At 42.3% G+C, this 14005-nt stretch overlaps 1 protein-coding gene across 2 annotated transcripts in view; it reads left to right on the plus strand.

Annotated features, from left to right (window-relative positions):
• The window catches only part of Bzw2 (basic leucine zipper and W2 domains 2), a 56393-nt gene that overhangs the window by 13056 nt on the left and 29332 nt on the right, over positions 1-14005 (plus strand). For both annotated transcript variants that reach the window (XM_041658585.1, XM_041658584.1), the window contains exons 2-4: positions 4084-4148; positions 7744-7920; positions 12433-12536. In XM_041658585.1, coding sequence (XP_041514519.1) covers positions 4091-4148; positions 7744-7920; positions 12433-12536 — 339 coding nt within the window. In that variant the 5' untranslated portion in view covers positions 4084-4090. The remainder of the gene's footprint in view (positions 1-4083; positions 4149-7743; positions 7921-12432; positions 12537-14005) is intronic.

Genomic DNA, 14005 nt, shown 5'->3' on the forward strand with positions numbered 1-14005 from the left:
CTGGGGGGGGGGGGGCGTTGGGGTTAAGGGGATGTCATAGCTAACATACACTTGAAGCATCTTGCTGATGCAGGATACCCGGAAATCTTCCACCCATGGCTTCTGTTCAGGCCCCACAAGCCCTAGGGCATGGTGTTACAGGTAGTTTTATGAAACCACAGGGCTATGGTCAGCTTTTGGGTTTTAACCACTACACCAGGAGCTGAGGCTGCATGTGGGTTTCCTAGCCGTGATGCATGCACTGAGTAAGTTTTCAAGAGACCCTAGTTTTATCATGGTCCCATTAGCATTGTGGTTCTGATGTATCTTGTGGGCTTTTCCAAAGGACCGTAGGAAGAAACAACCTAGGGGGAAGGTCCCATCGACTGTGATCTGGGGAGGGGAAAACGGCAGCTGTGATTTTAACACTCACCTCATACATATATATAAAAACTTCATAAAACTTAGGAAACCCAAGATCTCTTTAATGTCAGTAATTTAAGCTTTTAAAATCAATTTAATTTCAAGAAAACTTTGCTACAATAATATCAACCTAGAAGTTTTTCTATATTGAACATGTTATGTTAAAGATTGGATGTTTTCTTTTACTTAGCTGTTTGAAAAAAGAGAATCCCTTATAATTATGGGTAATTTTTAATTCTTTTAATGGTAAATTATCTTACTCAATTAGAAGATGAGAGATAATTCTTGAATCTTGCAAAGAAACCCAAAGTGCTCCTTGAGAACAGTTTCCTAGGGTTGGTGGAATGTCCTCACAAAACACATTCTTTGCGGGTGAGGTTGAAGACTGAAATCCCCCCCCCCCACACACACACACAGTTGTAAGAATATTGACTGCACAGAGCAGTTTCTTTATGGCGTTTCATTGCAAAGTTTCTTTTCCTGCCCACTTACATAATGTTTTGAAAATGGGGCCAAATGATTCTCCAAGATACTTTATTCGGGATAATATTAACTAGAAATTCAGATGATGGAGAGATAGGTCAGGAGTGTGTGTTTTCTCAGAGGACTTAAATTTGGTTCCTTCACTCATGTTGGTTGCTTACAACTACCTGTAAAATCTAGCTTCAGGGGATCAATACCTCCTTTTGGTCACTGGGCACATACTTTCAGGTACATAGACATATATATAAAGAAAACATACATTTTAGATATGTTTTTATTAAGTATTTGAAGCCATAAGATTGTTCTAAAATCACATTGCCTAATATGATAACCATTAGTCAAATTGATTATTTAAATTTTAATTGATGAGAATGAAATAAAATTAAACATTTAGGTCTTGAATCATACTAGAAGGTTCAGGGGTGAAATGTATTTTCTGCCTGCCACATTAGCGGTACAAACAAAGTAATTCCTTCTTTGTTGTAGACAACCATACTGAATACATTGTTCACAGTCAGACATAGGGCCTAATCTGGCTAACTACCTACTTCACTAATAAAGCTTTACTGATGTATAGACACAACCATTTGTTTTCATATGTTCTACTTTAAAATCTTTTATCATCTTTGTGCGAGGTATGCGTGCATAGGAACAGGAGAGAGGGGCACTTGTGTAACGAGTCTTTTTCTGTCTTTTTCCTACCAGCCAGCTCCCAAATAATGACATTGAGACTTGTAGCTATGAAAGCTCAGTCTTAGCTTAGACTTGTCCCAGCAGCTATTATAACTTAACCCATATTTTTATTTATCTGTGTTCTACCTAGCTTTTAGCTCTCACCCATTCTCTATATCTGACTCATTCTGCATCTCCATGGCATCTCTTCCTCTCTCCTTTCCAGAGTCTGGTGTGGGAGGTCCTTCTGGCTATGTGTTGCTTTCATTGGTTAATGAATAAAGAAACTGCGTTGGCCTGTTCATAGGACAGATCTTAGGTAGGCAGGAAAAGCTAGGCTGAATGCTGAAACAAGGAAAGCAGAGTCGGAACAGCCATGGAGCTGCTGCCAGAGTCAGACATGCTGAATCTTTGCCAGTAAGCCACTGCCATGTGGCGATATTCAGATTAATAGAAATGGGTTAAACTAAGATGTAAGAGTTAGCCACTAAGAAGTTAGAGCTAATGGGCCAAGCAGTGTTTTAATTAATATAGTTTCTATGTTGTTGTTTTGGGGCTAAGTGGCCTTCCTGTTACAAGAGTCCTTTAACCTCTCCAAGACCTGCTGTATGTGACATTTAAAATGTTTAAGTTTTTTGTAGTGAACCATGACCATTCCTAGCATTGACCTGTAAAGTCTCCAAAGAGATGATGGATAATAAACAATAACAATTCCACCTGGATTGTGATAATACCGTTAAGATGACAAACACCACCCAAAGATTAATTTTGAACTACAAAGTACTCAGGACAACTTCAATGCTGTGAACTCAGAGGACTTGACCATGATCCCTGAGCCATCTCTCAGGATTTGTTTGCATGAGGCTTCTTCAGACAGTAGCAGCTGGACCAAAACGTTGGGCATATTTTTCTCTCCTTTTACATAAGAAAAAGAAATGTTGTGGCCTCTGCTTTAGAGTATTTATTTTCCTAAGGTGAAGCTGTGTGAGCAGATAGCATTGCTGTTATATACTTAGTGCATTGCTGTCATGCCATGGAAGGCAGACCATCAAAATTTAGAGATGAACTAAACCAGCAGACCACACAGGAACCAAACCAGATCATATGCACCAACCTCCAAGTACTGAGGCAAACGGTCACTCATTTAAAGGGAGGGGGAAATTAAGTTCTTTTTCTTGTAGATCATCCATCTGTGGTCGGTCTGACCCACTGCTTAATTCCAAGTGCCCTGTTTTTTTCTGAGGCCAGGGCTTTCAAAGGGGCTCAGTGAGGACCTTGTAAAGACTGAGTCTCACTGGAGCAGATTACAGGGTAGCACGGAGAACTAAAATTAGAGGGAAGTGTGCCTCGCTGCAAATAGTGACCTCTCAGTGACCAGTGTCGTCTTCGTCCTGCCTATGGCTGACATATTTTGATGTGCTGATGTGTATAAGTCTTTGCGTGTGTGTGTGTGTGTGTTTCTCAGTTTTTCTCCACGCAGAATAGATGATGTTGACAGTAAGATCCCATAACCAGGCAGGAAGAAAAACTTGGGCATTTAGAACTGAAGCTGATCTAAAAGCTAAAACTTTTAAGATGAAGTGTTTTGTGGTACTTCTTCCGTGGGGGGGGGGGGGGGGGTTCTAGGGTGCAAAGACATCATTAATGGGTGGACCCTTTAAATTGGTGTTCTGGATCAAAAATAAAACTTTTAGCGAAAGCTCACACTTGAATTTTCCCAAATACTTACAAAATAAGAACATTTTGACACAGGGCTACATTTTACATTTTATTTTTGTCCCCAGATTTCCTAATGAGACTCCAACTCTTGGTGATTGTTGGTTGTCAAATGATGATACGTTGGGTCATTTGTTGTTCTGGGGGATGATGAGGGAGATAAGGGGGGGGGGAGGAGATGATGAGGGAGAAACAGAGGGGGATAATGGAGATACAGGGACAGGTATGTCGCCTCAGAAACTGCAGTTCATCTTGTCTTTTGGAGCAAAAGCAGAGGACAACGGGGTTGCAGCCCAGTAGGTGATGGTAAGAAAGGAGAAATGAGTATAATTACGTCACAGAGAAGGAGCCAGAACCCGAGAAGTGGCACAGGTAGATCTAATTCATCCTTTGGGAAGTTGGTGCAAGTCTCCGTGTGGTGGTTCAATTGTAATTTACTTAGCTAGACACATGTTGTATGCTGCAGCTGCATCTTTCACATACATGTATGTTCGCCTTGGTCTGGGCATGGTTAAAGGAGAACAGTAATAAAGCAATTGCTGCAGTGTACGTACATGTACATATTTACAGATATAGATACAGATACCTATACCATACACTCCCCAAAAGCAGGGCGTGAAGTTAAAGTTGTTGCGCGAGGTTGTTTCCCAACGTTTGCCAAAAGGGGTTCTAGGTAAACGTTCACATTTGCTAATCCAGTAATTTAAAATCCGTATTCTTGCATGGTTGACGTTGAACATGAGTTTATTATCTACATAGGTTTATTTGGACGGCTAATTCAAAGCACACAAACTTTGTTTTCTTTTTCAGTAATTTTATGAATAAGCATCAGAAGCCAGTACTAACAGGCCAGCGGTTCAAAACCCGGAAAAGGGGTAGGTTGTGTTGTGTGTGTGTGTGTGTGTGTGTGTGTGTGTGTGTGTAACACTAATCAGATTATTAGAACTGAGAAGGATGCCCTGCTCTCCTTCCTGGTATGATGGAACTCTGGGTAGCCCTGTTCCACAGTGCAGGATTGCTTAAGGGTGACTCTTACATCCTACCCAAGCTCTGCCTTTTTGGGGACAAAATGGAGATAATTAATAAAATAAACTTAGCTTGTTTTTTTGCTTTTGCTTTTTTTTTTTTTACAAATTTTATTGTTTTGACATCATTTATATTGTCCTTTCTTGTTTGTTTTTTGAGAAAATATTCATGAGAAAGATAGACATAATGTTTTTGTTGCAGCATCAAAAGGTCTTTTATCTCTTGTTGTATAGCGAACACTGTTGCTATTAATCCATATGAGTTCATGGCACCTCACCCCTCCCCCACATGACTGACGGGTACTGTGGTTCTGGTATAAGTAATGTTAAAGACTTATTGCCGTTCTCACGGCAGACAGCTACACGTAGCCGTTCAGTACAAGCTGGACAGATTTACTGATATCAAAATTATGCAAGCATGTAGTTTAAGCAAACAGTCTATGAGATGTAGTTACAGCAACAGGGCTCTTGACTCTTAAGTAATGCTTTTGATTTTTCCCATTTGTGAAGCAAGATCACATTTTCCTATGGCGTTCTCTCTCCCTCTCTCTCTCTCTCTCTCTCTCTCTCTCTCTCTCTCTCAGCAGTATTAATTGTTCACGTCCTCCTACAGAAGCAGAGGATCCAGTCCTTTGCCTGCGTCCCTCCTGTCCTCCAATTCTTGGGATTCTTTGGTTAAATAACTTTAGTCTTTGTTTTTTTTTTTATTTAGGCTTCATTTTTCTATGACTTAAAACTATGCACTCATAACTTTTCCATCATTATACAAAGGTATTGATATCAACAATAGTTCTTCTATTATAAATGCCTTTCACTTTTATTAGTTCTTACAATTTATTTCGATCATATTCACCTTGTCTCCCTCCCCCACATATTCCTAGATGCCTCCCTTCTCTTCCCACACAACTTCCATGTCTATTTTTTTTTTTAACTGCACCAGAACCCACTTGTACTGCCCAAATGTTCTTGGATGTATGGCCTCCACCAGATCATGGAAGACTTATTGGGTCGACACTGACCCTTCCTCTCCCAGCAGCGAAAGATTCTCCGCCTCTGCGGAGTTGGGGGGGGGAGGTTGTGTCCAGCTTTCTCTCCACGCTTCCTCTTCTTTAGGCTGGCGTGATCTTCTGTATGATGTCACAGCCACCATGCGGTCTTACGCACATCCATCCTGCTGCATCCACCCCTGGCTCTGCCTCCTGAGTTCCTCCCAGCCCCTCTTCCACGGTGATCTCTGAGTCTTTGGAGGTTGGAGTATGGTACATAAGTGCCATTTACCCTCCCATTGTCTCGTGCTGAATAGCTGTCCGGGTCACGTTTCTTTATTCGACCACTTTGGTGTGGTAATAGGGGCGGCGGGGCTGCATTCCCAGCACCCCGGCCGCCTGCTCGGCTAGCTTATGCCCCAAAATAATTACACAGAGACTGTATTCTTTTAAGCACTGCTTGGCCCTTTAGCTCTAGCACTTACAGGCTAATTCTCACATCCCGATCAACCCATCTCTAATAATCTGTGAGCACCGGTCTTACCGGGAAAGGTTCAGCATGTCTAACCTGGCGGCTTGCTTCATGGCGTGTGTCTGCCCAGGAGCCGGGAGCATGGCGTCTCTCTCTGAGGCGTCTGCTCCCGAGAGAGCTGTGGAGTCTCTGAGCTCACTTCCTCTTTCTCCCAGCATTCTGTTCTGTTTACTCCTCCCACCTATCCTCTAACCAATAAAATGGGCCAGGGCAGTTCCTTTATTAGCCAATGACCTTCCTCCATCACTTTGGGTTGTCACCCCGAAGCTGGACTGTCCCCTGTCTGCACCTTCGACCACTTTGGGTTGTCACCCCGAAGCTGGACTGTCCACTGTCTGCACCAGTGTTTTCCTTCACGTGTGTGTTTTTGTTTCCTTTGTAAGAGCTCATGATGTAGCCGATGGTCACTCCCCACTTCTGAGGCTTTGGATGTCTCGCTACATCCTTGCTTTGCTCCTGTCTGTAAAGAATCAGTTTGGCTAAACTCTGGGTTGGAAATGGTTTTCAGCCAATTTTTTGAAGACACTGATTTCTGAACCAGAATTGTTCAGGACTTATTTCTGCTCCTTGATACTTTATGTGTGGCTTGGTTTTGGTTTGCTCTGCCCCAGAAACTGAGACCCTAACCCTTCCTTCTGGTGCTCTGGGATTTCATGGCAGTGAACATACCTTGTGCGGGTCCACTTTGAGTGTGTGCTCATACCATTTGTCAGCTGAACACTCAATGTTCTTCAATTCTGTAAAAACTTCCTGAAATTTTTAAATATAATTTCCATTGACTTAGAGGTTTGCTATCTTTTTCTTACTGTACTATTTCGGTATTTGGCTGGTCTGCCTTGTCTTTTGACTGAGATTTTTTCTAGATTGTTCACGACAGATGTTTTCAGCTTTCTCTTTCGTTCTCCCATTGAGTTCACGTTTCTGTAATTTTTCATTCCAAGAGTTCACTGTTACTCCAGAAGTATTTATAATATTCCTCTCTTTCTCTTCAACACCAACCTTACGACACCCATCTAAAGTCTAGAGCAGGACCCCTTCAACCGCTTACTTCCCTCCCAGCCACACCATGCCATACCTCTGTCCGTGGATATGGTGGACCACACCAGCTCATGGCGCCTTTTCCGTGTGTGCCTTTGCATCTTCTCTGTCTGCCTCATGGGTGTGCCCTGGAGACTGCAGCTGTGTCATAGCTGGTTTTCCTTAAATCTCTGCAGCCCAGTCAAAATGTGCCTAGTCACTGCTTACCTCTTTTTCATATTCCTATGAGTTTACAGTGTAGTTTTATGAAGTCTAGAGGATGTGTGATATTGCAATAGATTGCAATAGCTAGAAAAATCCGCTAAAAAGATTGCAAGACTCTTAAAATAGTATCTCGTTGTCTTATTTCTTGAGTAAATATTCTAAAATAGTGTGTTTTGGTTTCTTGTAAAATATGAATAGATATAACATCCATGCACATACAAAAAACAATATGTGTGATCCTCAGCACTGAATGTCAAGAGGTGAGGACAGAAAACAGTGTCTGCCCTGGAACTCTACATCACACATTCAGCTTAGCATGAAAAGAGACACCTTCTTATTTCCTCCATTTCAGTCTTGTTCATCTTCATTTTCTACAGCCACTGTTGAGTCTCTGCTTCACGTCTTCATCTCAGGCAAAATAATAATTCATATTTTAGTAGTTATAATTTCCCCATGGTTAGGCTCAGTAGATAATATCCATCAGCCTAGCCTACGAATGACAAATGAACATCATTTATGTTACTGTGTGTTAGATACTTAAAATGTTTGGAAGCCTTAATGTCCAGAGTCAATCAGTTTGTCAGGACAGATGTCTGAACGAGGGGTTTTAGAACATGGGAATCTATATGGCCAGTTTCTTTCAGCACTTTATTTACACACACGTGAAACTAATTTTTTTTTTCAGATGAAAAAGAGAAATTCGAACCCACAGTCTTCAGGGATACACTTGTCCAGGGGCTTAATGAGGCGGGTGATGACCTCGAAGCTGTAGCCAAATTTTTGGATTCTACTGGCTCACGCTTAGATTATCGTCGCTATGCAGACACACTCTTCGATATCCTGGTGGCCGGCAGCATGCTTGGTAAGCCCTATGGTTTTAGCATGTTTTTATAGTATGTATGTATCTCAATTCCGTTACCATATTTCCTTTTCGGATAGAATCCTTGGAAGCTTACATTAATTAAAAAAAAAAATTGCAACTTTTATGTAGACTATAATTCCGAGTGGTATTAATGTAGGTTTAAATGATTACAAGTTCATAGAACATAGAACTGAGAGTTTCTGTTCACACTAGGACGCAGCCACTTCAGCCAAGAGCCAATTGCTTCATGTGTCCCTAAGCCACAGGTGTCTATAGAAGGCTGTGGCTTTGTATGTTTGTATATGTCTTCTAGATCCTTCCCACATACTTGAAGAACCAAGATGTCAAATGGCAGCTTTTCTTTTCTCTTTCGTGTGCTCACGTTGATGTCAGGACTCATTCTTAATAGTTTTCAATAGTTAATTCTTCCACCATATCCAATGAGACAGGGTCACTCAGTCAAACCCAAAGCTTGCTAACATCGCTATTCCAGCTCGCCAGGTTACTCTAGGGAATCCCGTGTTTACCCCCTGAGCATTTTGTGTGGGTTTTGGGAATCTGAATTCTGGCCCTTAGAACAGCTGAGCTGTCTGCAGCTTCTTTACATCTTAGTTCTTATCGCTGATTTCCATGGTAGCTCCACGCCATTAGAAGTTGTCAGTTTGGGGGCTGGAGAGATGGCTCAGTGGTTAAGAGCATTGCCTGCTCTTCCAAAGGTCCTGAGTTCAATTCCCGACAACTACATGGTGGCTCACAACCATCTGTAAAGAGGTCTGGTGCCCTCTTCTGTGCTGCAGGCATACATACAGACAGAATATTGTATACATAATAAATAAATAAAATAAATATTTAAAAAAAAAAGAAGTTGTCAGTTTGTTTTCAGTTATCCAGGAGATATTTGTGGACTAGAGATGACTCCGCTGTTAAAAGACCATTGGCTGCTCTTCTAAAGGACCCAGGTTTGATTCCTAGCGCCCACAAGGTGGCTCACAACCATCTGTGCGTGCAGTTCCATCGTATCCAATGTGTTAGCATTCAGGCACTTGCATTGGCCTGCCCTTGGGGACCTTGCAGGATACGTCATACTTGCGTGCATGCGCTGGTCAGTGCTCAGGCAGTTAGACTGGCTTGCTCAGGGTCCTGACAGTATCATCTGCTATGCCAGTCACTACCTGGTTTCTGTGAGCATGCATTATGCCCCCTTATAAGAGACAAACTCCATCCACCTCCCTCTTCCTCTGTCCCAAGGCTTTTCTGAAGAGGGAGGCAGGCAGGCCTTTGCGCCTCTCCTTTCTAATTCTCTCCTAATAACTCCTCCCAGCACCCATGTGAGCCCTGTCACGTGGTGTGTCTATCTGCTGTCCCGCAGTTTCTAAACTATAACTCAAGGCGCTCTGCTCCACAAATGGGGCTCACTTAGATCCGTGCAGGCAAAACATCTAACGTATAAAATAAAAGTGGACTGGTTTTCGTTTTTGGTTTATTTTAAGAGAGAGATGAGCAAATCTGTGGAAATATTGTGATTGTTTCAAACACTTGGAAATGGAGCCAAAGTGTGCTGGCTGCACGGATGAGGCAGTTGGCACAATAGAAGTGCTGTCCTGGGTGTCATCTGTGCTTCCAGTTGAGATTTGCCGGCCAAGCCAATCTACCTTGAGACAGGGCAAATACATTTCCCCGTTTGGAGGTCGAGCCTCCTCTGAACCCCCATTCACATGCTCTGCTGTGGAACGTGGCCCCCACAAACCACCAGGCCTTGTTCTACATTGCTGAGCTTCACTGCATTCTGAATTAATTTTGTGATACCATTTATACAACTCACTCATCGGCATAGAACTCAAGAAATCTCAATACAGTATGTTAAATACCAATACCCAGAAATAACCATTGATAATATTTTGGCTAGTCCCTTCTAGAAGTCTCTCCTCTCACACATTTTTGATAACTGAATAATATCATATGTGTCTGGTACTATGCGTGTTAATTTGTGTTTGCTGAGCAATATAGTCTGCCTTTCACCTCCATGAGTGTTACATTTGGGGTGATTTCAAGAGTTACACCCCAGTGATAATTAAAAATACTGAGTTCCAGTGTGTTTGTAGACGCATCCCTGTATCCTGCTCTGTGTAATTATTAGCAAAGCACCAACCACACTATTAAAGGATTGAGCTATTAGGATCCTAGCAAGCAAAGGAAATGTTTTCTTAACATGTTGCCTTATATCACGAATCTCCTACGCTTGTCTTTTTATAGATCTTCGTCAATTAAATTAACAGTTGATATTTTTAAATTTGTAATGAAATGGTGCGTTTTCTGACGTTACTTTCAGTATTCACTGGTTATATTTTATCAGTGCACTGGCAACTCTGTGAGGGTGGTTAGCCAGCGCGTCATGCATCGGTCAGCCCCATGGAACCTTGTTATTGTCACTGCTCATGCGGGCAGCTCATTTCCGTAGACAATTCGGGTTCTCGTATAGCAGCTGCATGTTATGTTTTAGGGTCCCAGTGACCTCCAAGCAGCAGTCTTAATCCTTCTGTCTGTGCTGAGCTGTTTCTATTTCCTTCCCCTCCTATAGAATTGCTAGTGAGCCCTTCTTACCTCTCTTCCACCCCGTGAATGTATTGAAGTATCTGCACACAATGCTTTGATTTCCTCCAGGGCTTATTTACCATCATAGCTGATTTAGCCCTGCAGCCCAGACTCCATCCTCCACACTGCCCCTATATACCACAGGCTGTTATATGTTTGACACAGCTTAGCCATTTTACACACTCCAGATGCCTGTGAGTCCAGATTTAAGATGAACTAAGAAAAGTCCTTCCTTTAACTGAATACTTTGTCAATGACCAGTCATGCAGGAATTTCCTTCATATCACAAGGTTTTCCTATTGTTCTTGGTCTTTCATCCAAGAATGTTTGTCTTTTCCTTTACCTCTATCTTAAGAAAAAGGAACTGCAAGGGATACATTGTGGCCACAAAGGATACATTGTAGCCACAAAGGATACATTTTTTTTTTCCCTGCTACTGCTTCCATCTTGAAAAGTAGGAGTGTTCCAAAACCAAGAAGTGGCAATTAACACTTGCTTCTAATGTGATGTGAAAACACTTGAAAGGCAAGCCTATCTCAGCATATGATAACCGTTATCTGTTGTGAGGACGAATGCATTCTTAAAACCTTTACCTCCCTAGGGAAAAGTCTGCAGGTTCAAAGTCAGACTTTCCAATTCCTCATTGGAACAATTAATCCAGAGGTTTGAGAAGATTATCATCTTAATATAATTTTAATTCCATTGGCTGTGTTCATTAAAAGGCGCTAATGAAATTGGGGGTGTAAGTTGTTTTAAGGAAAATAGACTCCTGCAGGAGCTGACTTATTGAAAACTAATTTACTTACAAAATGTTATTGAAGTTTAAAGCTCCATGGACAGCTCGGTAAGGAAAGAAATTCTCATTTCCTACATCCAGTACCAAAAGTGGCTACCTGCGGCCCTTTCCACCCAGTGTCAGAAATCACAAATTAACTTAATGCTAAATTACACAAATTTAAGTAGATAACTACTTTGGTGTCTTCATTGCTGTATAAATTATGCATATTTAAATTTTAGAAGTGACTGATAGTAGATAGCAACATTGGTCTCCTCGTTGCTATACCCGTGGTACACAGCAAAACAAACAAACAAACAAACAAAACTGTATGCTTCAAATACTTGTTAAATATAGGAGAGTTATCTCCAAGATGGGCCACTCAGACCCATCGTAACTAAAGTGAAATAGAAGTAGAAGCCAAAAGGGTCCATAAGAGTTGGTTGCTATGGTTGAGCCCACTTTTAGTACTGATAGCCCACACCACCAGTCCCTCCATCCATGAAAGCTGGACCCTCTGCTTAGAGATGGCTCAGTAAACAAGAGCGCATGCTGCCGTTGGCTGAGGACCCAAGACTGGTTCCTGCACCTGTGTGTCTAACTTAGAGGGTCTGGCACATCCTCGTCTAGCCTCCAGCCAAATCAGCACCACCCAAGTGTGGCAATGGCACACATACTTATCTATATAAGTAATTTAAGAAAAAATAAAGCTTAAGGAAAACAGAGCTGAATCTGTTCCATCGCGCTTAGGTAGATAAGGTCCAGCAAGGCATTTACCAGTCCTGAAAAAAAGCCATGGGCCTAAGTGTAGGAATAAGCATCCAAAATGTCTTGAGGATAGCAACACAGTTCACTCAGTAGAGGCTGGCGTTCATGGCTAAGTACCCACTTTGGGAAGAACTAGGTTTTTAACGTTAGTATCTAGTGAAAGCCAAGACATGGAACAGGTGTGGCCAATATATTATTAACAACTTATTTAGATCGTCTTGGAAACAAATGCTTGGCAACTTGTCTTTATTTGCACACGTGCGCCCTATGAAGCGTACCGTGACTGTTTTTATGCCTATTCTCTTGTTTCCTTGACATTTCCTTCCTATTTTGGCATTGCCCCTCCACCATCCTAACTGTGCTAACCTGTCTTCCAGCCCCTGGAGGAACACGCATAGACGACGGTGACAAGACCAAGATGACCAACCACTGTGTGTTCTCAGCCAACGAAGATCATGAAACCATCCGAAACTATGCTCAGGTAGAGCCTGGCTTGCAGAGCGGGAACAGAAGCCCCAAACAGATAATAATGATGGGGAAAGAATCTCTAAATAACAGTGCCAGACAACTCTCATGTGTGTGAAAAAATGCACAGTTGCATTCCTAGCGAGCCCTAACTTTTTAGACGATACCATCCCTTTGCCCACCTACAATTCTCCAGGTGCCCTCTATAAATTCATCCTATTTTTGGATAAAAGTCTTTCTTTTCCTACTAAAGCTGCACACTCCCTTTGTCCGATTGGTTTTATATCTTGGTCTTAAGACCTCTCGCGGCCACACTTGAGGATGTATAAGATGACCACGGTGATTATCAGTAATGCCAAGGAGGGAAATGAATGTACAACTGATTTGGAAATTTTGTGACTTACAGTAATAAATTACATACAGTATAGTATAGTATATTGAAGTGTATGAAGAAGGCTGGAGACATCACAGTGATCAAGACCGTGGGCTGCCTACCCTGCTACAAGACCTAGGTTAATACTCAGCACCCATATGACAACTTACTGGGGATTCCCCAGTCCTTGGGGATCAAACAATCCCCTCTGATCTCCGAGGTCACCATGCGTGCACATGGTACACACACATACATACAGGCAACAATACACAAAAATAAATCAGTTTTTTAATCATCGAGAGTAAGAAAGGGTTAGGAGTGGAATTCAGCTAATAGAGCCTTGCCCGGCATTTACAAAGCCGAGGTTTGATCCCCTGGCATTGCATAAACTGGGCAGGGTGATACCTGCCTGTGCTCATCCTCAGCTACATAGTGAGATGGAGACCAGCTTGGGCTTCAGTAGACCCAGTCTCAAGAATCAGGAGAGGTGAAAAGATACATGTAGAGCATAAAACCTGTAGGAGAGTCATAAGTCAGCCCCCCGTTAAACGTGCGTGAATATGTTCAAACTCACTGGCTCTTGGGGGAATGTTAAAATTATGGTGCGCTCGTTTGCCCATATTAGCTTGGTAAAAATGTAAGGTGTTTTTAGGGCCGTGAGAAAGCTCTGCAAATGCAGCTAGCCTGGCCTGTTTTCCCTGCTCTGGTTCTATATGTATTTGTTTAAAAGAGTGGGCTGTGGGCTGACAGTGTGGCTTAGTGGGGAGCATGCATCTGCATAGCGGGCCTCATTACCAACATGGAGCATGGGGTGGCGTGTGTTTTCATATGGAACAGCAAACCGGGTCAAACTGCTCAGGTGCTGGGCTGTCCTCTGCATCTCTTTATTTCTCCTGTGTATGTAAGAGTTGTACCTGCTCTGAGAAGGCCTGGGTTTAAACTGTAACACTTCGTTCCATAGCTCATCTTTTTGGGGTTTGGGGGCTGGGTCTCTCTCTTATCAAACTCCCAGTGCTCCAGACACTTAGACTTCCACAGCTGGAAGGACCATAATGTCTAAGTCTGGTTTCTTCCAACTTCTGCATCTGGAAGATTGAAACTAGTTTATTTTC

This window comes from Microtus oregoni, unplaced genomic scaffold (assembly GCF_018167655.1).
Source record: "Microtus oregoni isolate MIOR12 unplaced genomic scaffold, Mior012 000009F_ref0000495, whole genome shotgun sequence".
Taxonomy (NCBI): domain Eukaryota; kingdom Metazoa; phylum Chordata; class Mammalia; order Rodentia; family Cricetidae; genus Microtus; species Microtus oregoni.